Source organism: Pieris rapae, chromosome 10 (genome assembly GCF_905147795.1).
Source record: "Pieris rapae chromosome 10, ilPieRapa1.1, whole genome shotgun sequence".
NCBI classification, from domain to species: Eukaryota; Metazoa; Arthropoda; class Insecta; order Lepidoptera; family Pieridae; genus Pieris; species Pieris rapae.
In genome coordinates, this window is record NC_059518.1 from 6,559,026 (window position 1) to 6,586,945 (window position 27,920).

At 31.9% G+C, this 27,920-nt stretch overlaps 3 protein-coding genes and 1 long non-coding RNA gene across 8 annotated transcripts in view; 3 read left to right on the plus strand and 1 right to left on the minus strand.

Annotated features, from left to right (window-relative positions):
- The first annotated feature begins 282 nt into the window (after positions 1 to 282).
- LOC110992320 lies at positions 283 to 2,313 on the plus strand. Its single transcript, XM_022258078.2, has 4 exons — positions 283 to 585; positions 897 to 1,118; positions 1,648 to 1,781; positions 2,182 to 2,313. The coding sequence occupies exons 1-4, from the start codon at positions 325 to 327 to the stop codon at positions 2,255 to 2,257; spliced, it is 693 nt and encodes a 230-aa protein (XP_022113770.2). The 5' UTR covers positions 283 to 324; the 3' UTR covers positions 2,258 to 2,313.
- A 2,818-nt stretch (positions 2,314 to 5,131) lies between these two features.
- LOC110992309 lies at positions 5,132 to 8,383 on the plus strand. Its single transcript, XR_006750453.1, has 4 exons — positions 5,132 to 5,427; positions 6,070 to 6,161; positions 7,733 to 7,863; positions 8,303 to 8,383. It is a non-coding gene; the product is annotated as an uncharacterized LOC110992309 (long non-coding RNA).
- A 445-nt stretch (positions 8,384 to 8,828) lies between these two features.
- On the minus strand, positions 8,829 to 22,132 carry LOC110992308 (maestro heat-like repeat-containing protein family member 1). Its single transcript, XM_045629748.1, has 12 exons — positions 21,952 to 22,132; positions 21,694 to 21,871; positions 21,076 to 21,247; positions 19,818 to 20,007; positions 16,124 to 18,962; positions 15,670 to 15,823; positions 14,940 to 15,200; positions 13,628 to 13,842; positions 12,067 to 12,264; positions 11,118 to 11,400; positions 10,242 to 10,479; positions 8,829 to 9,498 (listed from the first exon to the last, which is right to left on the minus strand). The coding sequence occupies exons 1-12, from the start codon at positions 21,980 to 21,982 to the stop codon at positions 9,314 to 9,316; spliced, it is 4,944 nt and encodes a 1,647-aa protein (XP_045485704.1). The 5' UTR covers positions 21,983 to 22,132; the 3' UTR covers positions 8,829 to 9,313.
- Positions 22,133 to 23,234: 1,102 nt separating this feature from the next.
- The window catches only part of LOC110992324 (GTPase-activating protein skywalker), a 65,775-nt gene continuing 61,089 nt past the window's right edge, over positions 23,235 to 27,920 (plus strand). For 3 of the 5 annotated variants that reach the window (XM_045629882.1, XM_045629879.1, XM_045629878.1), the window contains exons 1-3: positions 23,235 to 23,466; positions 23,600 to 23,736; positions 24,067 to 24,335. In XM_045629882.1, the coding sequence (XP_045485838.1) occupies positions 24,224 to 24,335 (112 nt within the window). In that variant the 5' untranslated portion in view covers positions 23,235 to 23,466; positions 23,600 to 23,736; positions 24,067 to 24,223. The remainder of the gene's footprint in view (positions 23,467 to 23,599; positions 23,737 to 24,066; positions 24,336 to 27,920) is intronic. The other 2 variants (XM_045629880.1, XM_045629881.1) reach the window with 1 other exon arrangement.

Below are 27,920 nucleotides of genomic sequence, written 5' to 3' on the forward strand. Positions count from 1 at the left end.
CCACCACGTCTTTACACTGCAAGTGTACGGGGGCATTTAAAAGCTTAACGTAATTTCTGTTCACGACGAGGATAATTATTTTAATACTTGAAACTAACTAAATACAAAATAACATTAAGATTATACAGCCAAGTAGCTTGATAAAAAAATTGAATAATTTGTCGTATCAACCTCTTTCATTAATAAGCATTTATGCGCCTAAAATTTTAACTGTCATTAATACCATGTTGACATATATGTAAATGATGTTAATCAGTTGAATCCTTTTCGACTGACCTCTGAAGATTTTGTTTTTGTACGTATTGTTTTTATATAGTTTCAAAGATGCCAGATGCGAGGAAGAGGATAAATTCCTTACTTTACGATGAAGGAACTACTTACCGAACAGATTACCAAATCGTTCCCTTTAGAGAATATCCTAAAACGGTTTACCAGCCGAAGAAAAGTCGTTATGTGAGGGGTCAACCAGCGTACAGAAATGTGCATACGTTGTCCGAGTGGAAGGGTACTATGCCGCCCTTTAACGCACTTCTAAAGCCCAAAGACATTTTGCAAACTAGACCTTGTGTGGTCCAACAGCCTTATGTAAGTCAAGCAATAAAAATTGTATAGATTCGTCCTATATTCCTATATCAACTAGAAAACAGCGTACCAATTCTTAAAAGATAGTGTCCATGGGCGATGGTATCACTGAACATCAGATTAGCCTACTGCGCGTTTGCCTGTCCTATTCTATAAAAACAATTTTTTTCCTTTAAATAAGCACTTAATTTTTAAATAAGCAATTCGCACATAGTCTTGAATTTAATAAACTTAGTTCGTGTCTGAGCTAAGACATCATTTTCAGAGGCTTAAATATATTTTAAGTTTGACAGGAGTGTACAATAATTTTGCAGGTAAAACCAATCGATACTGACAGAGAGATGGTCCAAAAAATCCGACCACGGCTGGTGATGACACCAGCTGTCAGTATGGATGACATTACTGATTCGCGAGCACGTGATATACTCTGTACGGACATGTATACGAGCGATATGACGCGCGCAACAAAGGAGGCAGTCGCACCGTACACTAATGTACGAGCACCTTTTCCCGGCCTGCCTGCGCCTGCTAATCCTGTATGAATATTATAACATTCTTTATTTTCAGTAGAACGATATCTAAGTATGTTTCAAATAATATTAGTCTTTTAATACAATAATTTAATATTACGTTTAGAACACTGTAAAGGTGGGATTAGAATACGGTTAATGACCTTTTTATGGTTTTCCTATGTCAGATAGATCTCTTTTTGTTTAATATGCTTCGTGTGGAGTACATATGTTGGTAACTCACAGGTGTTAGGGCAACGGCGAATCCAGGGGGGTCATGACCCCCCCTGGATTCGCCTGGCGTTGAGCTGGTTCCAGGACTTAGGTGGACCACTAATTAAACATGATGATTTTATTTCAATATTTTGTCACCATCCAGATTTTATATAAATTATCTTAAATATTTAATTAATATAATATAATAACAAACGTATAAGGTCTTGAATTGACCACGACAATGTGACCCCCTCCTGGCACCAAAGCTGGATCCGCCCTAGGGTCAGGGCAGACTTGAGAGATCGTCTGAAAGTGTATTGAAGACATTTTTTATGCATAGATTGTGTTGCCGAAACTTCAGTCGCCTTTAGTATCACCGGAATGGCGAATGGAGAGCGTTGCGTGGGATGGACAACAACTTAGGAGCTATTGTGACGTCAGTAAAGATTTCTGGCTGTCACATGATTTGCCTAGGTAATTTCATTTTGTCTCAAGCTACTATTGCAAAACCTTAGTTACTATGTTAAGATACTTTCACATAACAATATAAATCTAGGCAGACATGGCAAAGTAACGGGTATTAGTCGTTATCACAAACATCGCAAGTTAACACTAATAGTAAATCAAGTACATATAATTATACCCAGAAGAATAATATTTAATTATAAAACATGTCCTTTTTATCTAAGCTTCGGTTTGTACGATATGATCCGATTCCATTCCTAGTGTTTAAGTTATGATTGACAAAATTAAACTTCTTTAAGAATCTATATATATCTCGTCACACAATCCTCATATAAGTTTGAGCCAAAAGGTTAACCAAATTTCATATGTCTAATCCAAAATTGTATTTAAAAAAATCATTGAATTTTAGGTGTCGAGCTTGTGACGAAACTAAAATAGTTAAAGATCATAGAGACAACTTAAGAAAAATGAAACGAGGGAAATAGGTGAAGTTATTCAAGAACAATCTAAAGTCCTACTCCAATATTCCTTCAACAAAAACTCTGCATGTTATAATTTCTTTAAGTTTTTAGTTGTATTTATATTTTTTAGTTTGTTCTTTATTCTCATAAATGAAATAAGATTTATCTGTATTTTATTTTTTAATGAAAATAATTAAAACGTGTTGCAAATACTGCAGCATCTGAAAAATTAATACCTAGTAGAACCAAGTAGATTTTTTTTGTGAGATGGATTCACCGGAGAACTATGCCGTAGTTATTAATCTCTCCTAGCACCTTAGGGCTATCTGATAATCTATCTGATTTGACTTCGATCACAAAATCCTATTCTTATAAAGTAGGTCAAATTTGAGATTTACGTCTCAAGGAGTAAGTAAATAATGAAATAAAATGTGAATAAATATTAATGCTTTAATTTATTTCGATATTGAACCACGACAGCTTTCTTCAAAGTTCAAAAGTGAACTAATGCCGAGATCTATAGAGCGCACTTACACTTTGCTCAGACTAAACTTTCGAGTTAAGTCATATTTGGTATTTATAGAGCAAACTACGAATCTCTCGGAGTGTTGGCTTAGCTTAATCTCAAGTCCACGAAATCGACGACTTACCAAAAACTTTGACTATAAGCCTAACAAAAATAATGGCCCAAAATTTACTTTGCCATCATATCTTTTACTTGACTTTTTATTTTGTCGTATCTGCCCTATAGCAGTGACATATGTTGACAACAAAATTCAAACTAACTTCAACTCTCGCTTCAAATCTGTTATTTTCGTTTGCCTAAAAATATTAATATCTTAGATATTTAATCTTCTACCTCTTATTACCTGACGACCCTGCTTGTTCAACGGATTTTGTACCTACTTACGACTGACCACAGCTATTCTCACTCGGACCGGACTCGCGCACAAAAAAATGGAGAAAATGGGCAAAACAGAAACCCTACTCGGAATTTGAGAGGCAACTGCTCGTACAGTTGGTGCAGTAATTTATTAACTCTAACGTGTCACATACTGTAAGTAATCAACCAACATACACTATCTATAAATATCAATATGCTGTAAGATAATTACAAAGATCTTCATACACTTCATTCACTAGTTAGGTATAAGCCCGCGGCAAAAATTTAATGGTTATCTTAGCCAATAAAAGACATTCCTAAATGTTTACTTATTAGACTGTTTACTTTTTTAGCTGGTACTGATCATGACAATAATAATGAAAGCTGGAGACCAAAGAGGGCAAGAGCGTCCTGTATAGATGCCACATTTAAATGTGTAAATCAGCCGGGAACAAGCCACAACTGGACTGAAGAAGCTGGGTTGACGGAAACCAGTGTTCAAAGAACACCACTAAAAGTGAATCAGCAAGCAGAAAAAATAAACCTTCATTTGAGGACCTTAAAAAAAATTGCTGTGGCAAGAGTTTGACGACAACAAAAGAAAATATGAGATAGAAATGGAACATTTAAAATTAAAAAATCAGTTAGAAATAGAATTTCTTCAACAAAAAAATAAATTATCATTAGAAGTTTTACATTTAAAAAAATAATTGGAAAGTAAATGATGAAAATACAATAAGTTTTGTTTGATTTTCTTTATTACCAAAAACGTAGTTAAATTGGGCAATCACAGATTGCCGGAATGCTAGACCGGTAGGATATATTTCATTGTTTCTGTGTTCTTCAACTTCTGGTGTCTGATCAGCAAGATCACCATCGTCATAAGCATCCCATCTCTCTATACCTATATTAGGCAGTACAGCACAAGCAATCTTTATATTACTGGTATTTGTCAATTTTGACCGTAGTCCTAGCTTCATTTTGGTTGTGTTCGTTCCGAACATATACTTTTGGCATTCGGGGATTCATATCGGCTGCAGTTCCTACACTTTCAATGTTTTCTATTAAAGATAGAACTCTCTCTATATTCTCCATTATGTCACTTTCGATAAAGCCAGGTCCAGGTCCAAGTCAAAGCCAGTCGTTGTTTTAAAGTATAATTAAACATTTGTAACAGCTCACACAAACAGAAACAGCAAAAGTGAAAAAGCGATTGAAAATTTTGAATTGTAAATACAAGTTGTCATAACAATGCGATCCGTTCTACATGACAAAAAATTATTGTCACTTCTGTAATTATGTTATATTTTAACTTTTAAATAATTTTTCTAAAGGTAAACTTGTAAAATTATAGTTATTGCAATAATAAAATAAATAGATATCAATAAATGTGTACCGTTTTAGACGTTTAAATATTTGTTATTGTACTTTTATATTATACTTTTTTAAATAATAATAAAGAAGGTATTCCATGAAATGAAACATCACTTTGTATTTTGTCATTTTCTGTCTTAGCTTGTGCTTAGCTTAATCTTACCGTTAAAATGTCTATAAATACCAAATCATAGTTTATGCTATGTGTACACTAAGCAAAGTTTTTCGTTAGTAAAGTTTGAGCTAAGTCAAAGTGCGCTCTATAGATCTCGGCATTAGTGTTTGTTTTAATCAGGATTTGAAATTGTTTCATAGCTCTATTACAGTAGAGGTTCTTGACAAATTTGATTTAACAAATCCGCATACATTTACATAATGTATCTATACTGATCCACTTCGCTATGTTACTACTACTACTACTACTACTACTAACTGTAAATTAGAGCCCATTACTAAATTTATCATACCATGACTCATTAACTTTTTTTTTAATATAGTCATAATATTGTTATGTTTTTTAATAATAATTTTAAATACTCTGTAAACAAAAAATGTGTGACTTTTGAAATAGTCCGACGTTCTGTCATATTTCATTTTGACTTGTTTAATTTTTGTCGATTTTTTGCGTTTTTTTATAAAAGTGTATTTTTTATTAATTTTTACTATTTTTACCAACATGCCTGACATACGCTTTTACGATAATATGTTATTCAACTATGAAACAACAAACAGGACATATTTTCAACCAGAATTAATAAATTATTATCCCCCAACATTGTACATAGAGAAAGTAACGCGCCCAAGACCACCATACAAACCGTTAAATAATATCCATACTCTTACAGAATTCAAGAAACACGATTTACCTTCGGAATTATTTGCAAACCAAAATCAGATTCTCCGTAAGAATACTTACAAAGTCAACAGCGCTGTCATTGTAAGTTTTCAAATTTACCTTAGCTAGGCTAGAATGTGACCAAAATGTGAAAAAAAAAACAATCTCATTTTTCTATCGAATTTTTTTAGTAGGTCTGTCTCTCAAGTTGTACAGCTGATCTACGATCAAAGCTTACTTTTCTGCTTATAGTGGCTGCATTTTGAAGTGAAACTTCTTTAGAATCGTTGTGATTTCAAACCGGATGCAACGAAAAAGCGACAGTAAAAAGAGACAGAAACATTAATTCATATGATTTAACGTGGGAGAAAATGAGATAGATAAACTTCTTTCGAATCGTCGTGATTTCAAACCGGATGCAGCGGTAAAGAGAGACAGAAACATCAATTCATCATATGATTTAACGTGGGAGAAAATGAGATAGGAGGCATTATACAGCCTCTATTTACTGCCGCTTTTTTTTGATCGAATTTCAAACTTTCGTTGTTTTAGTTTTTGTCAAATTAAAGATTTATATTAAACTTATAAATTAAAATGTATAATTAAAATATACTGTTTTTAAAGAACACACACATTTAGATAGTGGAAAATGATTAATTTATATTTGTTTTTGAAGGTTTCACTTCTACCATGTGTGAATTGCACAAATGTTTTTATTTTAAATCATAAGACTCGAAATTACAGGAAAATCCTGTGGAAAAGGGGTTAAGGCAGGCGACGCGGCCTCGTCCCGTAATTCCACCTGCACTTAGTATGGATGATATCAAAGATTCTAAGTAGGTACCACTTATTACTTATAAATACAATCATCTGTATTATATCTATGAAAGAAGTCGGTACCAGTAACAGAGATGACATTGCGCATTTTATATTTACGAATGCAACTGATGAATGTTCTTCCAGTGTACACGAATTGCTCATAAAGGACATCTATAAATCTAGTGTAAATGTGATGCAAACTGAAGTGTCGACAGCTGGAGTATATCACGCACCGCTAGACGGAAAATACTCGCCGGCGAATCCGGTATACATTTTGTTTGAAACAATAAGAAATGATATGAGTGCAGCAATAAGTGTTAGGTTCGGTTGTATGCCTGATGCTTACAGTCGCTGAAATAATAGTATATTAGACTAGCATTAAATAAATTTGAAAATATAATCTTAAAATCTATATCTAATATATAAAATTTTTGTGTCACGGGGTTAGTAACCAAACTCCTCCGAAACGGCTCGACGGATTCTCATGAAATTTTGTGTGCGTATTGGGTAGGTCTGAGATCGAACAACATCTATTTTTCATCCCCCTAAATGTTAAGGGTGGCCACTAAAATTTTTCTTTATTTTTTAGACAAAATTTTTCGTTTTTATTTTTTTACGGTACACCATACAAAAATACATGCAACCCTAAATTTTCACCCCTCTACAATCATCCCTTATGTTTTTTTTGTTAATTATAAACTTTATTTTTTTGGCACAAAAACATGGCAAAACAACGTTTGCCGGGTCAGCTAGTATATATATATATATATATGTATAACATAACCAGGTAGGTTTATATAAATATATAAAAGTATATTAGCCACTTTACGGGCAAATAACAAATTCTAGAAGATATAATTATTTATTTGAGCAGTGTTGGCCTAGTGGATTCAGCGTGCGACACTCATACCGGAGGTCGTAGGTTCGATCCCCGGCTGTGCATCAATGGACTTTATTTCTATGTGCGCATTTAACATTTGTTCGAACGGGTAAGGAAAACATCATGAGGAAACCGACATATCTTAGACTCAAAAAGTCAACGACGTGTGTCAGGCACTGGAGGCTGATCATCTACTTGCCTTTTAAATTTAAAAATGATCAGGAAACAGATTCAGAAATCTGAAGCCAAGACCTAAAAGAGGTTGTAGCGCCACTGATTTATTTTATTATTCCTTTATTTAAACAGATATTAGTCTTAGTTTATTGTTATTATTGTGTTATTTACAATATTGTCCCAAATACAAATAAGTTAGTTTTTGGGGATGTAGAGATGAAAAAAAAATTTAGGCTACCCCGGCTGACATCAGCGCAACAAAACACAGTATTTTTACCGTGTAGGCACAGTGAATCCATTGCAATGACCCGCTCAACGTCAGCATCGTTCCATATAGAGGAACGTTACAACATTAGTTTACCATCGAGATAATATGGAGGCATATTCGTTACCTCTTTAGAATCACTGTGGAAAATCAGACATTTCAAAAGACTTGTTTCATTTTATTTTAACTATGCATCTTAGGTAACCGAGATTTATACTTTTATTTTAGCATACAAACGTTTTTGTTAAATAGTTTTCTAAAATTGATAGATGGCGTTTGCAAAACTTCAAGTGCCGGTAGTACCACCTGAATGGCGAATGGACTCAGTGAAGTGGGACAACAGACAAGTTCGAGGACACTGCAATCCAGATAAGTCATTTTACTTATCTCAGCCTTTGAGGTAAATCAACAACTTGCATACTAAGAAAATTATATCGACTTAAAAAATCTAGCATGTACACTTGATGTTAGAATCTTATTAACAAATTAAACATTCCTCGTTAAAAATTTTGATAGTATTTTTATGTACCTAATTATTTTTATTTTATCGAATAATTTTAAAGAAACGTCTCAAGAGTTTTGATAAAATTCGACAAAACTTTTAATAGAACGGGGCAAACGGGCAGGAGGCTCACCTGATGTTAAGTGATACCGCCGCCCATGGATACTCTCAATGCCAGAGGGCTCGCGAGTGCGTTGCCGGCCTTTTAAGAACCTTTCCCTTATCTCGATTATCACAAACTATTTTTTATTAATTTCAATCATTCATACACAACAAAACTAAGCTTGTATTCCAAAGTATCAACTAATTTTCAATGTAATGTTATATGTGTTTTTAGGTGCGAAGTCTGCATCTCCACATCTGAAAGAAAAGCTCAGAAGAAAACAAAATATTCAAACAACAAGCTTTATTAGTATAGACAAAATATACATTAAATTTTCGTAGATCAACGTGAATACAATTATATAATTTTATAACAATTTACTTTTTAACTTGAGAATATTTGAATAAATGTTGAATATTACTTTTTTATTTCTACTATATTCGAGTTAAGTAAAAAACAGCTTAATCTAAGTATCACATCTTAAAAGAATTAACTTTTATTTGACACAGTCTGTAATGAGATAAACATTGGAAATGTTCGATTATAGTTTTGGTCGAAAAGTGAAATAAACATTTCATACAAAGCACCTTGTGTAAAAAACATATAGAAAAGATAAAAATATTATTTTTAGACTAGATTTATAATATATCTTAATTTCATTACTACTAATATAAATATCTACACTATATGAATGCTATAAATATTTGATTAACTTCAACTGATTACAGAGAGAGTATACAAAGAAATTAATCAAAAGCATGTTTATTATGAGAAATATTTCATCGTTTACGGAATGTTGAATATATATAAAAATAATCAAAAGTAAGATAAATACACCTTCGTTTAATTGTGTGAGTTATATGCTGTCAATTAATAAAAAAATACACAAAAATCTTGGGACTGAGACTCCAAATTTAGACTAAAATCTTTGCGATAATATCAATTTTAAATTGGCATATCTTATTCTGTATTCATAAAACGTATAAACAACCTAATTACGGTTGCGATATATATATATAAATATGTATAACAAATAAAAATATTCTGAGCGTAAGATTAATGTGCATTAGCTACCTTTTCATTAATTTTATGTTTAAACTTAAAACGTGTTCATAAAATATCCTAAGTTCATAATTGAACTCTATACTTATAAGTACTGCCACTAAACAAAGGCCACATTTATTTAACAATGAATATTTTGTTCACAATTCTTCCGTCAATCACATCAGATGTGATTCTCACGGGTCATATTGTGGTACAAATAAGGCATATATTGGCGAGGGCGAAGGCCGAATTTTGTCTTACGACTGGATTTGCGTCTTTAAGGAGTTGTAGCAACCTCGTTCGAGCCGTGCGAGTCATTTCAGGGTCTAAACCGAACTCGCCTGGGTGATTTGGTTGGATGCGGTATAATTCTGCATATAGGTATCCTGAAAATAATATATTTATGTCCCAACGATGACAGACAGACAACGATTCGTTTCAGGAAACGTGGTCTTTCTCCCCATGTCTTTTATCTTTTTCTCCAAATTCGTAATTAAGACTTTTGGAATGAAAGCAAACCTAGCTGAGCTAGCTAAAAGGACTAAAAGAGAGATACTTGAGAGAGATTACTTTATGATTTGTAATGATTATACTCTCTCATGAATACACTCACGCGTTTAACGCGTTGCGTAATGGTGTTTGTTAAAGCTAAAAATCAAGATAAGAAATTGTTGTAAACAAATTTTAAAAAGTTCAAATTTGTAATAAAAAACAATACTTATATCAAGTTTGCTATGGAAAGCTGACACAAGAATTTGTAAATTATAAATAAAAAAAAGAGTTCCAACCCAAATCTTACGATATGTAATGTAAAAATGAAACTTGCAATGTAAACACATTTTTGTATAACATTCAACACTTTTTGTCTTCAGTCACCATGACCACGCACGCTGTAAAGCACGCGAAACGTCGGATAAATTTAAAATTATGTTAAATAAGTATAAGTTTACAATAATACATAGCTTCAATCCGGTAAAAAAGTGTTTTCTTTAAATGTGTAAAAGCTATGTTAATAAAAAGATATTACTAAGAATATATTTGTAGAAGTATTATAAAAAACATACAAAATCCTTATAAAACCCTGACACCCTGATTGTAATGAAACATTCATACTATTTCACAAACTTACCAACTAACAATGGAGAAAACGGCTTCAAATCCTCCCTGGCCGTGTGCAAATAATTGACCGCCATATGGAGACACTTGACCACAGCACTTGGCATCTCATCAGCCAATTGCCTCATCAGGGCACAAAGGAAGTCATCCAGGTATAACCTGCCTTCATCCACTAGATGGGTCTGGATGAAGTCATTAGACTTTCGAACTTTGAACGTCTTGAAGATTTGACGGAGAGTGGATTTGCAGGCCTAGAAAATAATTCATTTAAATAAAAAAAAAAAATTATTTCTCAATTTTTTTTAGTCAAGAGACACTTGTTAAGATTTTATAATTCGACAGTTGTTCCTGAGGTAACAAGTTGAAGCAATTTTTTAAGCTTAAAATATTTTTGCTATATCGATGGAATACAGGGGAAAGTGATTGTAATATTGTATATATGTAAAAAAGGTTATGTTGGTTTCTGTACGCTACAAAAACTGAAGGTTTGTGTGGAATCATTTCCCAAAATAGATTTTGTGTTTCGCAATAATTTGCTTTTTCACTACACAAGTATCAGCCTTCTGTGCTTCTCGTATCATAAAAAAAGTTTATAAATAAACACATTACAACTCTTATTATATACGGCCAAAAAATGTATTTTATTTATTTATTCAGAAGACTCACAGCACAATACAGAAATAGACGTATATACCTATATAACATTGTGGGCCAATTACAAATCTTCAAATACAGTTTTTTTTACAAAACAGTATTATTTTGCACTTAAGAGTTTTATAATAATCATGTCCATCTAGTCAATAAATTTATTTGCTCTCATGACTTAAATGTAAAGAAAAGTCTACTTTATTATTGTTATATATCGTTTAAGAAGTAAATTTATATTTACCCTAACAACAGCAGGGTTATTATCGCAGAGATGCAACAAAAAGCAGGGCAATGAGCTAACAGCTTGCTCTATCAGACCATCGGAGTTGACCCTTTCCGCAATTATCCCAAAGAGACGGATGGAGTTCTCTCGTAACTGGCTGCAATCCGTGTTCATAAAAGGCCGGATTTTCTGAGAAATTGCAGACAACTCTCTGTCGAACTCTTTGTCTATTTTATCTGTTTCTGTCAGAAGACGACTCAGACCTTGTATTGCGGCCAAGGGAATGTTGTCAACCGGTGATCTGAAAAGTTTTTGAACTTTAAAGGTAGTCAAGGAAGCTGATATTTTAGCATACGTTTTAAAATGTAGTTTATATAGAATTGAAAAAAAATTTTTTCAATTCTATATATACTAATTTTTACATAGAAAGAATAAGTTTCTAGCGAGGTATCAACAGGGCTACCCTCTAAGCCTAAAATAATTGACCAGGACTCTTTATAAAAGTGCTTAAGTTTACTGCATGGTTTTGATTAAACATTTGAAACATTGTATTCATTTTATAATTAAATAAATAATATAAATACAGCGACGACGTTTATTGCCAGTTCTTCGCTTTCGTTATTCTACGCCCTTGATTTGAGAACTGGCAGTAAATGTAAAATTAGAATAATTTAATGTATATTTTTTTTGACGTTCATAAGTGTACATTATGTTACCTAATAAATGATTTTTGTTTGTTTGTTTGACGACTTCAATGGTTTGACTTGAATTCAAGTACATATTAGTTTAATAAATATATGAAAACATAATATATAAAAAATACACTTGAAGTTACTGCTACGATTCAAACACAGTATTTTAACGAACAAAAATAGTCGTATAAGATTTTTTTACAGTTGTGGCTCATTTTAAGTTTTTTGTGTTCTTGTGGATTTTTTATTTATATATATGTAGTCACGAATCTTACGGTAGTTTCTGCGCATCCACACCCTGGCTTAATGCAGCCAAAGCAGCCGGCAACGCAACAGCGCGTTGTTCCTTGTTTAACTGGCTGATGTTGGCAGCACCACGAAGACTGGCAGACCTCACACGAGGCGACTCATCCTTCCAACCGCTACTCAGGTTTGCGAGTACTGCTTCTATTAGTACAGGGTTTTCGTTGCAACTGGGTAAGAAATAATTATGTGTTGATCAAACTCCCTAAGATTAAAATGACTGAATAAATGAGTATGTTGTCCATAGGTAACGTTTTTAATAACAACGTTCTATACAATAAAAAAATTCCATACCTTCGCTACATAATGTTTACACACTATAAGTTGTAACGTAGGGGCCGCTAAGTATTATGTAAGCAGATTGTCAACAAAAGTAAGCAAACCTCATGAAAATAGCACAGAAACATAATTTTTAGTAGGAATCCTCGAAAATGCATATTTTTCAAGTATAGACATTGTGTAACTAATTTGTGTAAAAAAGTAAATAATTACTTTTTTATTTATTCCACTACATCATTCTACCTTAACAGTTACTTCTAATTCGATAGAACTCCAAAATAATACCCACACCAATTATCATACATTAAAAAATTATACTTATATGCCTAAATCTTATAACTAACAATATAGCAAGCAACTCTTGTGAACTCAGCCAGTGTACAGACAAACATACTGTTGAAGTAATAACCAAATATGAAAATCAAAGATGCATAGTTCTTATGTAATACTTGAACGTCTCCATACCATACATAATAGAAAAAAAAATAATAAGAGCGGCCTTACCCCCCAAAGCGATCTTTTCCAGGCATTTTTTTCCCTAGTAAGGAAAAAACTAAAAAAAGATGGTAAAGTGCAAGAAGCGCATAAACAAATCTTATAAAAATCATCCTTAATATAAAATAAGAAAAAAAAAAGATCTCACTGAATTCATGAAATTGCGATGCAAAATAATTACAAAAGTCATGAATGAGTGAGTAGGATAGGATATGGTTCCAAAATGTTCATGTAGAAGAGTTTGAGTTACGAGTTGAGTTTTAAAAAATAGCCTATTCCACAACTTAATGGCGGAAAATTCTAAACGAATTGCCTATATTGCTGAAATGATTCATAGAAACGATAAAAAATCCGCCGACACGAAATACACACACAATTAGTGAATTTTGTTGCTATTCTTGCAAATATAAACTTCACGATAATATACGTGTCAATAGAAGTGAGTCATAATATCAATTTTACTTGATTAACAGTCTCTCGATAACCATAACTCATGGAAAGGACTCTAAACTAAATAGTTAAAAAATCAATCAAAACTTTTTTTAAACTTTATTTCGTTTGTCGAAAGCGTAATTAAAGTTAAATTAAAATATTTATGTAAATGAAATTGTTTATGCGTTAATGTTGGCATAGACACAAAATAAGTATTAATAGCAATATTTATTTAAGGAAATGAGTTTTCGGATCATCTATCCTGTTTTATCGGTTTTCAAATAGTTTATTTATATAATAATAAAACCTTAATTAATTTTGACTCACCGATAATTCAATAAATCAGCCATCAAAGCTAGTACGGCACACCTTTGCGGTGGTAGTGGGGATCTGCAGTATCCACCAAGCCTGGATACTAGTTTAGCTAGATGCGCCGGACACGAGCGGCTGATTGAACTACCTAATATTGGAGCCAGTTCTAGTATAGTGCTGGAACTATCTCCGTGTTCGATGCTAAGGCACAGAGAGCATGCCTCCTTTACCTGCAATTTGTGATTCAATTAGATTCATGGCATAAAATATATGAGGAATATATATAAAAGAATATAATGAGGAATGTGAAAAGTTAGATTATATCCCCGTTATCATAGACGTTACGCCTACTGAATGCTGTTATCGATACGGTCAACATAATATGTTATATGTTCGTAGAGTAAATTCACACGATATCATGTATATTATGTTTTTTTTATATTATAGACATTTTTTATATTTTATTTAAGTTTTCTCGACATTATCGTATTAACATAGTCCAAGGATAATGTATATATTTCTGTAATAAATAAATTATTCAATATTTTATTAAAATGTATCGTAATTCGTAACGTCCAATGAAGGTTCTTACAATGTTTTAATGATTCATTAATTAATTATGGGCAAGGTGATAATGACTTCCTTACAATGTTTTCTTTCTCAATAAGTATTCAAAAAAGCTATCTAAGCTTCCGTATTCTAGAAGGTTCATTAAACTTAAATCTAAATGTCAAATCATTTTTTCTGTTTGACATATTTGACAGCGCTCAGGTCGCTTTGTGCCTTGATATACGAATGAGAATATGAAACCTATTTCGTATCTGTCAATATTCGTCTCGAGTTTGAAACTAGGTTTGACATTTTCATTTAGCATTTTACTCGTTGCTTTTGAATTTATTAATATAAAGTTAATAAAGGAAAAGTGATGAAATTACCTGTTTCAATAGAAGCATCTATCTATCGAAACAGATAATTACATCAATGCGAAACCAGTCATTATCTATCTTATATCTTTAAACAAGCAATTCTTAACTTATCTAATATCTTTAAACGATTTTCATGAAATTAAGTATACCCCATATACTAAATTTATATTTTATAGTTTCAGGGGCGAGATATCGGTCTAGCTAGAAACCGTTTCTAAAAAATTTCATTTTATTCGTGTTTTATCAACCATAAACATACTTTTTTTTGTAAGATAAAGAAATTCATATTTCATCATTTTATTAGTATGTAATTCATACTTAAATATAATTTCCAACAAAACACAATTTAAAAAAAAATCCATCTTATCTGATATAATAACAAATTATTAAAAAAATCTCACCTTATAACAATCCGCCCTCTCCAAAAACGAGTTGAAAGTGTTCACTGTTATTTTGGCAGGTGATAACTTAATGGCCTCTCTATTTGGTATGAACCCAAATCTCTCTTGACCCTTATTACTGGGTACAACATATGCCGGCGGCTCCGCTTCCACATAACACGCCAACGTTGTATAAAGTACAGCAAATAAGTCGGAGAACATGTTAATACATATGGAACGCATCGATTCCTCTTGAAGCATTTCTCCTAGAGCGCTGATTAACTGAAATTGTAATACTTTCAATGTATTTAAAGTAATTAATCAAAATTATTACGATAATTTAAGTAATCTATTCAAGCGTAATAAGATGAGCATGTTAGAGATGTTTTTTATCTATTCGACGTATGGCCGAAGTAACGCAACACAATTGTAAAAAAAACGTGTAAAAAATTGTAAAAAAAAGCACGTTAGAAATTATACTTTTTTGGCGTAAGAGAAAATCTTTTAAAATTTCTTACCTATCGCCTTATTTTACGTTTGTAGAAAGAACGACACTAATAATATATATAACTAAAATGTTGACTATAGCAAACACGGCGTCGGTTTTTTATGAAGGTGCGCATGCGCATCCTAAAAATTTACTCTCAGAAGTTTTTACTAACGCGCCAAAAAAGTGTAACTTCAAAAAAATAGTACTTTGTTTTGGATTCTGTCATTCTTATAGATCAGACGTATACTATATAGTACTTACAGTCATAGGTTGTAAAGCAGCAATGTGATGTTCAGTAATATGGTACGGATCCTCATACAGTTCAACAGATGTCATCAGACGCATAAAATTATCTACTATTGACACAGACAAACCTTCGTCCCTAGCTAGATGGCGCCAGCAGCTTACCACACATCTGCAATAACAATAGCAATCTTTGATTTACACCAAAAAAATATCACGTTCTCCAAACAACAACATTTACGCACGTTTAACTTTGAAAAGCTAAAGTATCCATTATTTATTTATTTATTTATTTACACTTCGTTGCAAAGAAAGAAACACAAATAACACTATATATATATAAATAAATACAAGGGATGCAACGGGCGGCCATATCGCTAACAAGCCATCTCTTACAGGCAACCAAAATTTATTACAAAATACTTTGAAATAGTATTTCAAATAACTATGCACATGAATACAAGATACTTACGGCTTCAAGGGGATCCTTTGTGCCAAAAGGACTGCAGTAACGGCATTCGAGTGATGCCGCATCAAAGACATTAATGGACGCATCAGCCTCGCTCTGGCGTCGTCTGGGACATTTTCCATTTTAATTAACATCACTTCAACAATTCTCTCAATTGTTTGATATAAATCTTGACCTTTTTTCACAAAAAATGCGTCCAAAATAGAGCTTATACCAACGCTTCGTAACTCATGGCCGTCGTAGCTTTCTAGCAGACTTTCTATAAATTGCATGGTATGCAAATGCGGTATTTTCGGCGAAATTGTATCACACAACCTCATACAGTAATCGCTGATCATGTATAAGTCATTAGTCAAAATGTTATTCTGTAAATGGGCTAGATTAACCATACATTCATCGTCCGGTTCAATAGTGTGACCTTCATAGAGATCTTGAATCTGAATAATCAGTTTCACGCAGTCAACTGTCGTCAATCTTACTGGGAAATTAGTATCGGCGACTCCCGGCACTATAAGCCCCAACAGATATCCCATTTGGCCAAACTTACTAGGCGTTTCATAGTTTAATTTCACGTTTTTGATATACGAGTCGAAAACTACTTGAAGTATCAAGATGGCAGCTGTTCTAATTTCATCGTTTTCGTGACGAATCCATTCAATTAACAAACCAATAATATCATCAATCGTACTCAGACAAGTTGATTGGATAATTAACTCTTTTATAAGTTCATTAAGGAGTGTCAAAGAATCATTTAATGTTTTAGCTAACAAGTCATTCCTATCACCGTTTCCTTCGATTTCATATTTTCTTTTAAAGGAAGACAGTTCCCCGAATATGCTGTTGAATAAAACGCGTAATATCGTATTTCTTTCTTCAGGTAAGATGCCCTTTTGTAACTTGGTTAGAGCTTTGGAGGCTTTTACGATTATTGGATACAGTTCAACATTCCGTTTCTCAAGATTTGAGTTATATATCTGTTCCAGAACACCGTTGAGCAATTGCCATCGATTTCGCAAAGCTATGTTATGATGTGAGGCCGGATGCAACGCTCTACTTATCTCATAGAGTGTAGTTACGCTAGCATTGCAAAGATCAAAACCGGGACTCGATTTCAGGATTTCAAACAGTATCGATGTGACATTGTCGCCCAATCTGGCTAAGACATGAACATCCAAGCATTCTCTTGCAACTTTGCCATAACATATTATGAGGGCATATTTAACAATCGCCAATTCTGCGTCATTTTTGGAAGCTCTTGAAGAGAGAAAGTTCAGTAGTTTACTACTGCGCCTGGCTTCGTTTTCTTTGTATAGTGCGTCTAATTCATTAAGTATAAATTCACCATGTTGTCTCGATGCTATTCCGATAGCTGTGCTGACATATTCTACGCTCTCGAATGGAATAGATTTTAGAGCTAGAAGGATCATCTTTAAAACATTTTCTACAGCTGCCGCGTTGGACATATGACACGACAACACGGATAAGTATTGCAAAGATACGCCTTTGATCATAGTCGACTGTTTCTTGGACATAATCTGTTGAGAAATTAGAGTAGATATTATCTCCACCCATTTGTTGTTATTCACCTGTTCCACTGCCGATACCAATAAATCTAATAACATTCCGTGCCATTGTTCCTTGGATTCGATATTCTCAACGTATTTCAATAGCCTATCGATTTCAATCGTCCATGAATTTTTCAAGTTCTTGTGGATATCACCAGAAAATTCTTCGAGGAATATCAAGAGATTTTTGTTCGTCTCTCTTTCGTTTGGGTCGACTATGTGCATTAAACACCTCACAAATATAACATCAGCGGAAACTTTTGCGACAATAACAGTCTCTGCCGGTTCGTCTCTAGATACATTTGAATTATTTTGTAACAAATACGTAAGACAATGGCTGACTGTAGACATTGAATGAGTGAAGTCTTCAATTGTCAGAGAATTTAGAAGCAAATTAAGCAGTTGTGTTCTAACACTTGTCACTGTATTGCACATTAGTATGAGGGAGTTTTTGCACGTATCACGTACATCTTGAGCTTCGGACTGCGAGACATGAGGTGGTCCTTCGTAACCACAATGCTTAACGATAAATTCCACCATAGCAAAATCATCTGTAGCCATGATACAATTTCTATACGCCAACGCAACTATTGCTTTAACGAGTGCCTTCTTCATTTTAATCCCTTGTTCCATAACTATCATTACTTTTAAAATTGTTATGAATTTAGAAGCGAAACTGTCGATAAAAACTTGCGAACACGTCGTTAAGTGCGTGAGAATTACAACGGCCCTCATCCTTTCTTTCTCTTGTGTGTTCTTGCATAAATGTAGAAGCATTTCTATAGTCTGATCAGGATATTGAGTAGCCATGTGATCAAAACAGCGGAGAACCTCAAAATGATTTTTAACAGTCTGCGGTTGATCATAATCCGGTTCAAAAAGTACTAAACTAAACAAGACATGATTAATTGAATTGACAACGTTGTCATTTAGCGACAATTTTGGGTTAAGAGATGATGGCGAGAGTAAATATGAAATACATTGGCTGATACAAAAGAAGTTGATGGCCGGTTTCCGATACAACGACAGCAATGATAATACAAATTTGTTGACTGTTTCATTGAATTGTCTTTCTGAAATAAGTCTAGTTATGGGACCAAGGGCCTCGAGAACTGATTCTGACACTCTAGGCTCAGACGAGTTCAGCCATTGATTGTAGAGGACGTCGAATACAATCGAGAATTCGGTGACAAAATTTTCTTTGATTGATGTTATGTTTTCGTTTTCAACGTTATCGCCTATTTGTTCGGCCACGGCAACGGCGAAATGTCCAAAAGCTGGAAATCAATACATTAGTATTATTAGAACATATTTAAATTATCAAAATTATAGCCACCAAAGCTGAACGTAAAACCAGTACATTGTAAAAAAATCTAATACAAATATTTAAACTTTTAAAATAATAGGTTTTAGAGTTACATCATCACATCAAACATGAGGGTTTATTTATATATACATTCTAAAACAATGTATATGCCTTAAAAATACAAGAAAATATGACATCACAAATTTAACACACTTACACATTAGAACTTAAGTAATATATCAAAGAAAAAATCTATAGAAAATCTATTAAATTTTGAGAAGTCATACTATGTAATATACATTACTAGCTGTACCCAGCAATTTCAATCACATTAATTAGGTCATATCAGTGGCTCTACAACCTCTTTAGGTCTAGGCCTCACACACGCTGTCGACTTTTTGTGTCCGAGACATGTCGGTTTCCTAACGATGTTTAAGCAAATATTAAATGCGCACATAGAAATAAAGTCCATTGGTGCACAGCCGAGGATCGATCCTACGAACTCACGGATGACAGTCGCAAGCTGACACACTAGGCCAACAATGCTCTCATTCATTAACTATGTCAAGCCGTAATTTATTACAGCCTCACTCGAATTATGCATATTATGATTCTAACCCTAATCCCATAGCAGTATGATATATATTCTAAAACCGATTTTCCATGTAGATATGAAATAAAAATATAAATTTAATTTCAAACTTGTTCAAGCCTTTCTGGAGAATCGTTGCTTACTTGATGTTGCTTGCTTATTAATAGTTGCCAATCAGTGATGGAATAAGTTTTTTAAATAAACACATCAAACAATATAATATTAAAGTCTTACCATAGGCAAAGGCCTGTTTATCCCCGTTTTGCCTCACAAGTGGCAGTAATGGAAGCATTTTGCCAAGAATCTCCTTTATATGCGGCACCACTGACTTTGTGTTAAGCATAGATAGTGTACCCATGGTATGAGCTATGGTATAATGAGGCAATGTTGCTGGTGACAGCTCATTTATTAGAGTGCGAAGAACCTGAAATAAATCAAGTCAAATAAAAATATCTTTATTCATATAGGTAAACATGTACACTTATGAATGTCAAGAAAAACAAATTAAATTAACTGTGATATAAAAAAAACCATTAAAACAAAAATTAGGAAAGCTAATAATTAGTATGACAACTATAAGAGTAATCACGACTGGCATACATGTTTACTTAAAATCTTTGATATATTGTATTAGCCTAGTATTGTAAGGAAAGTGTATGTACTTTAGTAAATAATAATTCTGTTGTTTTTTATCTGTATCAGACATTTTCACCTATCAACTTGTGTCATTACAAGTGTGGGGCACATGTTATATCTCATGTATGACATAAACATTTAACCATTTGAAATTGAACTTTAACAACATAAAATTATGAAAGTGAAATGTTTATTTAGTAAGTGTATTTTATAAATAAGATATTCTGTGACATGATGTATTTTTTTCAACCTACAACACTTGATAATTAAGTATAAGAACTTAAATATTAAAATTTTATTAAAATAAAAAAGATTTTAATATTTAAGTTCTTATACTTAATTATCAAGTGAAGTACTATTTCTGGTGAATTTGAATTAGCACTTTTGTGATTCAATTGGATAGGAAACATTTGATTCATAGTGAGCTAAGTGAATTAGTATAATCTAATTAACAAATGTTGCTTCAGTAAGGATTAAGGCCATACCATTTTGTTTTGCATTATAGTATGAAAATGTAAATGTATTTCAAATTCTTTAAAAGAATAACAAAACCTTTTCAAATAAGTTTTACTTAAATAATTCTCTTAATTGTTCCTTAGGTTTTGTTTCTAAGATTTTTATACTATAACTGTTTTTTGAATTAATAGCATAACAATATAAATGATGCAACATGATGTACGGATATATCTAGGGATTTTCATAGGAGTTCATTGCCCAAGGGTGATTTTTTTTAGATATTTACTTAGTCTCCTCTAGACATACAAATGTTTACAAAACAGCCATTGATTGTTTATGAATATGTTGTTAGAAATTAGATGTATGGATGAAATTTTCATACTAATAAAATTTAACTTACTAGGTCAAGAAACTCATGTCCTATAGCTACCAAAACAGCTGAAGCTCCCAATTGGACAGTAGGTTCATATGATGGATTTTCAGTCATTGCTCTGAGCATAGCATGGACCAATTCTGTTGCTATGCCAGGTTCTATCTTTTTTACTTGACTCACACATGTTCTTTCTAAAACTCTGTAAATTTTATAGTAAGCAAGGTATAATGATACACATAGATACATTACATCATATTTTATATTGTGTTCAAGTGAAGGATAATAAGTTATGTTATCAACAAAAATAAATTATATTTTAAACAACTTACTTGGGTTGCAAAAAATTCAGTGTCATGCTGTGCTAAAAGCTACTTATATTTATTGTTTGTTAATCCTGTTAAAATTTTGTCAGAATTTGTTGTTTCAAAGGAGTATGTATGATGTTTATCCTATTATACTCCTGGGTGGAACTTTTGCCAGAAATTGGTGGGTGTACATTAATTATTAAGATATAGTTTGAAAAACCTGACTTCACATAATAACATTTTTTTCTCCTTTTTTCAAATTAATATTAATAATTAATGTACATAAATTTACAAAACACTAGTAGCAAAAAAAACAAGTTTTACATCAAAGAACACATACTTAACGATATTTCCAGTCTGTGTGACATTAATTCGCCCTGCTTGTTTATAGAAATCACATATAATTTCAATAACTTCATTAGGGTACTCGTTGGCGATTTTTGAGATTGATTTTATTATGCTGTTGTTTACCGAATTATCAGTGTCTCCTAGAGCTTTTACAAGATCTAAAATAGATTCTGAAAAAAAATAAACAACGTAATTTGTAGGTTGATAAATAGGTAAAGTCGCATAAACGATTAAAACGAAAACAAAAAACCTTTAAGACACGCTGCAACCGTCACATCCATTTTTTGATTACATGGAGAGAAAAGCTGGTTTTTAATAACAGTATTTACAGAAAGTATTAGTTATTTATTATCATGTAATAATAATCGCCAACGGTCTCGTCCTGCGCTTCGTAGTTCGTCACAATTACAAGAACAACTACCAAATACCAATAATGCCAATTGCCAATGTAATTGTGAAATGTGAATTGTGATTTGTGATACATATTTCAAATTTGAAATTAGAGTTTAGACAACTGACCTACAGGTTTTGACAATTTACTTTTACAGTTATAGTGTAATGTCTGTGGTTCCGAGGACAACTGACATTTTGCGTGAGGATAAGTGTTACCCAACGCAAGATAAGAATAAGAATTTATGATTTTAATTGAAGAGACTAGAATGTACAGCGTTAATATCTTAGCGAAATAATACTTATAATAATCGTTCACATGTTTGGTTTACCTGCAATAATGTTTTAAAAAATTGTTTTAACATTTAATACTCTTTAACCTTTATAGCCCACAACAAGAGTAAATAGATTTAAAATAAAGAAAGAATTATTATATATGATTTGTACGATTATTAATAGACACAGAGTTACATTATTTTTTATTGTTTAATAGTGGATGAAGCCCTTCCGTAAAGTCGTGTATTCATATCTATATTAAAATTATATGTGTAATTTTAATTAATTAATAAATACAGTATCTCTATTCCTTCACACTTTATTTTTTATTTATTAAGTCTACAACATCATACATATTACGAAATCTACTGATAATTTTATAAAATCTTCTATCTAATATGTACGACAATATTATATGTAAACATAAGTTTTGCTAAAAATAGGAATTAAAAAAAAAATACAATTAAAGACATAAACAATATAATACAATTACACAATAAAATAAAATAAAATTACCAAGAATTAAAGTTAGTATTTTTGAAGTTGGAACATCCGTAAATATGTCACTTGTATTATATTGTCCAATTTCTTTTCTATTTAAATTTATGTAAACAATAAATAAATAATGTTTGTTTCTCAATAATGAAAAATTTAAATTAGAATGTTTTATATTTAAAAAAAAATATTTCTAAGTTTTATATTGATTATTTCTTGAATTGAAGTAATGCAGTTTATTATATACTTATTAAATAACTTAAATACTGTTAATAACTACGACTTAAATAAAAAAAGTCTCTGACAGTATAATTTTCAAAGTTGGCAACTCTTACTATTAAGTGCTAAATTTGATTTTTGTTCTCTTCAACTTTGATTAGCAAAATCAATTGAATATTCAATACGCGGTGACGGTTGCTGCTATTACTTAGCCTAACTATAAAAAACTGTTTTCTTGTTAATTTTATCTCATAGGATATACTCACTTAAACAGTACGAAAATAATTAAGTTCCACACGGATGCGATTTACGAATGGTATTGAGAATGAAAATCGTGGAATGACTTTCACCGGATACATCGATAATTTGATTATATGAAACAAAGGTAGCAAAATATTACTTATTAATTGTTTCTTACTACATATTTTATATTCCTGTATACGTCAGTTAAAAACATAACAGTGTTATGTACTGCGTGGTTCGTTTAAGTGACAAAGTAATCGCGTCGGCTCCCACAGGCCACTCGACACTATTATCCCATCCGTGATTACGTTGCGCCGGGAGCAGCCAGCTCGGGTTAGTCGCCGCGGGGACTCCAAAGCGGTAAATACGGAGTCGCAAATTCTGCTCCAAATAATTTATTGTCACGATTTCGGTAAGTTTCTCATACAATACCTTACGAAACATTGCTGACAGTAGACGGGCGTTGCTCGGAGTGACATTGACTATCGCGAGATCAGCTACCGTATGATCTTAAAATAGCTATAATAGCGAGCCCCTTCTGGCAGCTAAGGTAATCAGCTGATCTGTACAACACTTTAATTATATCCAATTAGATAATTAATTCAGAATCGTAGTTGATCTGGCGCGATTCAAATCGTTCATTGTGAGCGCTGATAGCTTATCTTCGCGATAGTGTCGTTTATAAAGTAATTTGCTGTTCTGACACAGTTTTCAGTGATTATATAGAGATAATTGGTTACAGATTTGAAGATGGTGCAGCAAGATTTAACTTAGGTGCACAGCCTATGGGGGGAATGGCTCGCTGGAGCTCATTGGTGTGAGTTCTGAGTGAGATAGGTGACTGGGTTAGTGTAGTGTTGTGAAGTGTCTAGTCATTAGTGAGTGAGGCCCAGGCCGGAATGCCCTCCGTGATGTTGTCTGCAGTGCTTGAAGAGGAGGCTGATTTGTATGAAGCTTTTCCTCCTCATGTTGACCCATCAGGGATCACAATTTTAACTGATAGTCCTCCAGGTGAGTTAACCCATAATTCTAAATTGATTGTGCAATTATTTGTAAATAGTATTTGGATGTTACAATTAGTTATGTCAACAATGGCAGAAATATGATAATGAAATTAGCTGTGTAATTAATAATTTTTCTCATGATTAAAGATTCATACACACTGCTTTATCATCTTGTAAATGTTTATTTAAGAGTTTTGATTCTACTGTTTATTCTATCTTATACAGGGTAATTATGCTGATTATCTACAGCAGTTTATCTTTTATTTGACTTACAAAATTCTAACTTATTAAAAAAAAATGTTGTGCCTGTGCAATTCTCCAACTTATAACTTTTAACTATTTGAAACCATAATTAAATGAAACTACACATGATTATAACAAAAAACTTTATTATATAGGTTACAATAAAACATAGACATGTGTACACTAGTAATATTAAACCACACAATCAATCATTAGAAAGCACATGTCCGCTATTATTTGCAGATGTCTTGTATTCCATACCAATATGGCTCATAAAACTGTTTTATTGGTTTGTAAAAAGCAAAATTATTTATCAAGCTTATACATATGTCATGTATGTATGCCAAATTAAATTTGAGATATGGTTTCAATTTCTTTTGTTAAAATAATTAAGAATAATTATGTAATAGTAACTAAATGTACTGTACTCAAAACATATTACATAATATAATATAAATTATTACTTAAAATTAATATTATATATTTATAATAAACCAAAAATAATGGATTATTTAGTTAAAATTATATAAATAACATTCATTATTCATTGTATAGGTTGAGCAAATATGGTTTCAGTCTCATTGACAAGCCTCTCTTAATTTGTCAAACATGATTTCTATTGTTTATTGATTAACAATAAATTTGTTTTTCAGAGTTATTAATGATTATTTTGTTTAACGGAAAATGTGTAATGGCAGATATCTTTTAAAAATAGAAATGCTAACAATTAAATTAGCATGTATTTAAAACTGCATATAAAAAAATTTAATATATGTGTCAGTAAAAAAACCTTTTAAAAATATGTTTTTTTTAAATTTTTTTTCTATTTATGAGTAGCAGTTTTACATGCTTTTTATAATTAAGTAACAACACTTAATAAGTTTTTTTTACAAACACCTTCAAACTTGTCTTATCTAAGAAATATCATTAGTTAATTTACTTGCTTAAAGTAGGTCATGGAGATAACACCTTCCTTTGCAAATTAGTTGTCTTATCATGGCTATTATAGAAGCTGGAAAACATTATAGTGAAATACATGTCACTTTTTCTATTGGTCAGATAATTGTTAATTAAAATTTAAAGTCAGGATTCTTGATAGAGAATAGTTAATAATTTGCTGTGGCTTTATCTTAATTAATAAAAAAATATGATCATCTCTAAAAATTGTACAGCAAAAAGTCGGTTGATTTTTAATTATGGCATATATGAAGTATTATATTTATTGTAAATAAAGAAATAAGTTATATTTATGAGCAGTTTATCTTACATCTTAATATTGAACAGTAATATTTTCTATTGTAGTACTAAACTTTCCTTTTAGACTCGGCAGAACATTGTGGTCTATTAAAAAAAATGACGAATATATTAAGAATAAAATCCAGATGTTTCCGTCCACGTCACTTAGTTACTAAGTTACCCTAAAACTATAGCTTCTGTGAATTTTGTATGAATGAGGAATTGTTGTGAAACAACGATACGTAATTCACGTTCAATTGTTTATACTTCACGGTATGCCATAACCTAGCCAAGATTTCAATTGATTCATAAGCGATAACCCTGCGTGTAAATAGTGCATTAAATTTACATTGATAACAATATTTTTACCAACGGTATTTCCCAAGTCTGGTTTATTAATATAATAAAATTACTTCATAAAAAAATTATTCAAGAAACACTACAGAAGTATAAAACACTCATGTACCGCAATCAGAAATGTCGATTTATAGGTATATAATGAGTAAATACACGAAGAATGTTACCTATGTTATAATTCTATGGAAATCCCTAAAATCATATTATTTGTTAAAATTGTATACTCTGGCGTAGCTGACTGACCTGCCAATCGTCATACAAACTAATACAGTGAGACGCTTTTAATCTAAAGTACTCTTTATTTTCGTTTTGTGTCTCTTTTATTTACGGTCTGATGAAAAAAGACAGTGTAGTTTAAATAATGGAATTCGAAAAAAAATATGAATAGGGGGTAATTAATTGTATGTTATGTTATGTATGTTATGTAGTTACTCAGCGTTTAGTAACCCTAGGCTTACGCTTTTCAGATATCTTCATCGTTTAAATAATTCTTCGATCAATACTTTTAAATTATTTTTGCGGCTATGGAACAAATGACGTGGGTATGTAGGCGAATCGGAAAAGATTTTTCAAATCTCAGTAACTATAAAAAGATAACGCTGTATAAGAACCTCTTGACATTGTTATCGATGAAGATGTGATTAAGGTTGTTTATTTTCTTATCTATGTAAAGGAAGTACACTGTTTCATGAGAACACTTTGTTGTTTAATACTTTGTTGAGAAGAATTTCAAGAGAAATTTTATACTGTCCGACAGTGAATTACCGATATTAATATAGTCAGAAAAAAAAACAATTTTTTTAAGAATATCTTCCACCTCAAAGTTATTAACCTTCGTTATAAAAGTCTTGTACGCCTCAGATATTTGAGTCTATTCTTATCTCAAAATTTTATATTATTTAACGCTAAAAATTAGTTTAAGAAATATTCCGGAATTTATTAAATAATGATTATCTATAATACCAATAAAATACATAGCAATTTATGTATGACGGTATTATTATTAAATTATATGTAGCCAAGTCTAGTGGCCACTGGTTTGCCAAGCCGTAATTACCTTACGCGAAATTAATGGAAAGCTTCAAAATTAAGTGAGATTAACTTTCTCCAAATTGTATTAATCGTATGGCGTGTGGAATATTGTGGGCAGTTATATAATTACCACAAAGTGTATTATTTGGTTAGTGCTATTGCTTACACTTTCCTATATTCAATTTTAGGTGAGTGTAATCTGTGACTATTATAATTTTTTTAGTTAAATGGAAAATCAATATCGAGTCTTATTCTCTATATTTTGCAACGGCCTTTAAACTGCTTTCGACAATCATACGACGTTTGCTTATGAAATTTAAAAAATCCTCGAGGCGCTATTATTTTACTAAACAAATATTTATTCTAATTGCAACGCGATATTAAACCTTTTTCCTCAATTTGGAAAACCTTGATATTCTTCTCAGAAGGAATATAAATTTCCTTGCTCTTTTTTGAGTCATTCTGGGATGATTGAATTTTAAAGATTATAGTCAGAAAACGGTTACAGTGTTTTTTATTATCGCTATATTGATATGCGATACGTGACTTCAGATGTAAGGGTTATATTATTGAGATAATTTGTATGAAAGTGTTAAATTTTGTGATTACGTACAGAAAACAAGCTGTTCTTAACCACTGTATTTTAAGTTATATTAAGTAGAAAATAATTAAAAGAAATGTTTATTCTGTTTCGTAAATGTTATGTTGTGTAACTGAAATATTT

What these genes read in the sequence shown, in the direction of transcription:
- LOC110992308 (XM_045629748.1), bottom strand. Translation starts at nt 21,982, where the DNA reads ATGGATGTGACGGTTGCAGCGTGTCTTAAAG. An exon ending in GCTGATTTATTGAATTATCG is followed by an intron (nt 12,265 to 13,627) that starts GTGAGTCAAAAT and finishes TTTCTTACCCAG; the next exon opens with TTGCAACGAAAACCCTGTAC. An exon ending in ATAACCCTGCTGTTGTTAGG is followed by an intron (nt 10,480 to 11,117) that starts GTAAATATAAAT and finishes ATTATTTTCTAG; the next exon opens with GCCTGCAAATCCACTCTCCG.
- LOC110992320 (XM_022258078.2), top strand. Translation starts at nt 325, where the DNA reads ATGCCAGATGCGAGGAAGAGGATAAATTCCTTACTTTACGATGAAGGA. An exon ending in GTGTGGTCCAACAGCCTTAT is followed by an intron (nt 586 to 896) that starts GTAAGTCAAGCA and finishes ATAATTTTGCAG; the next exon opens with GTAAAACCAATCGATACTGA. An exon ending in CTGTCACATGATTTGCCTAG is followed by an intron (nt 1,782 to 2,181) that starts GTAATTTCATTT and finishes ATTGAATTTTAG; the next exon opens with GTGTCGAGCTTGTGACGAAA.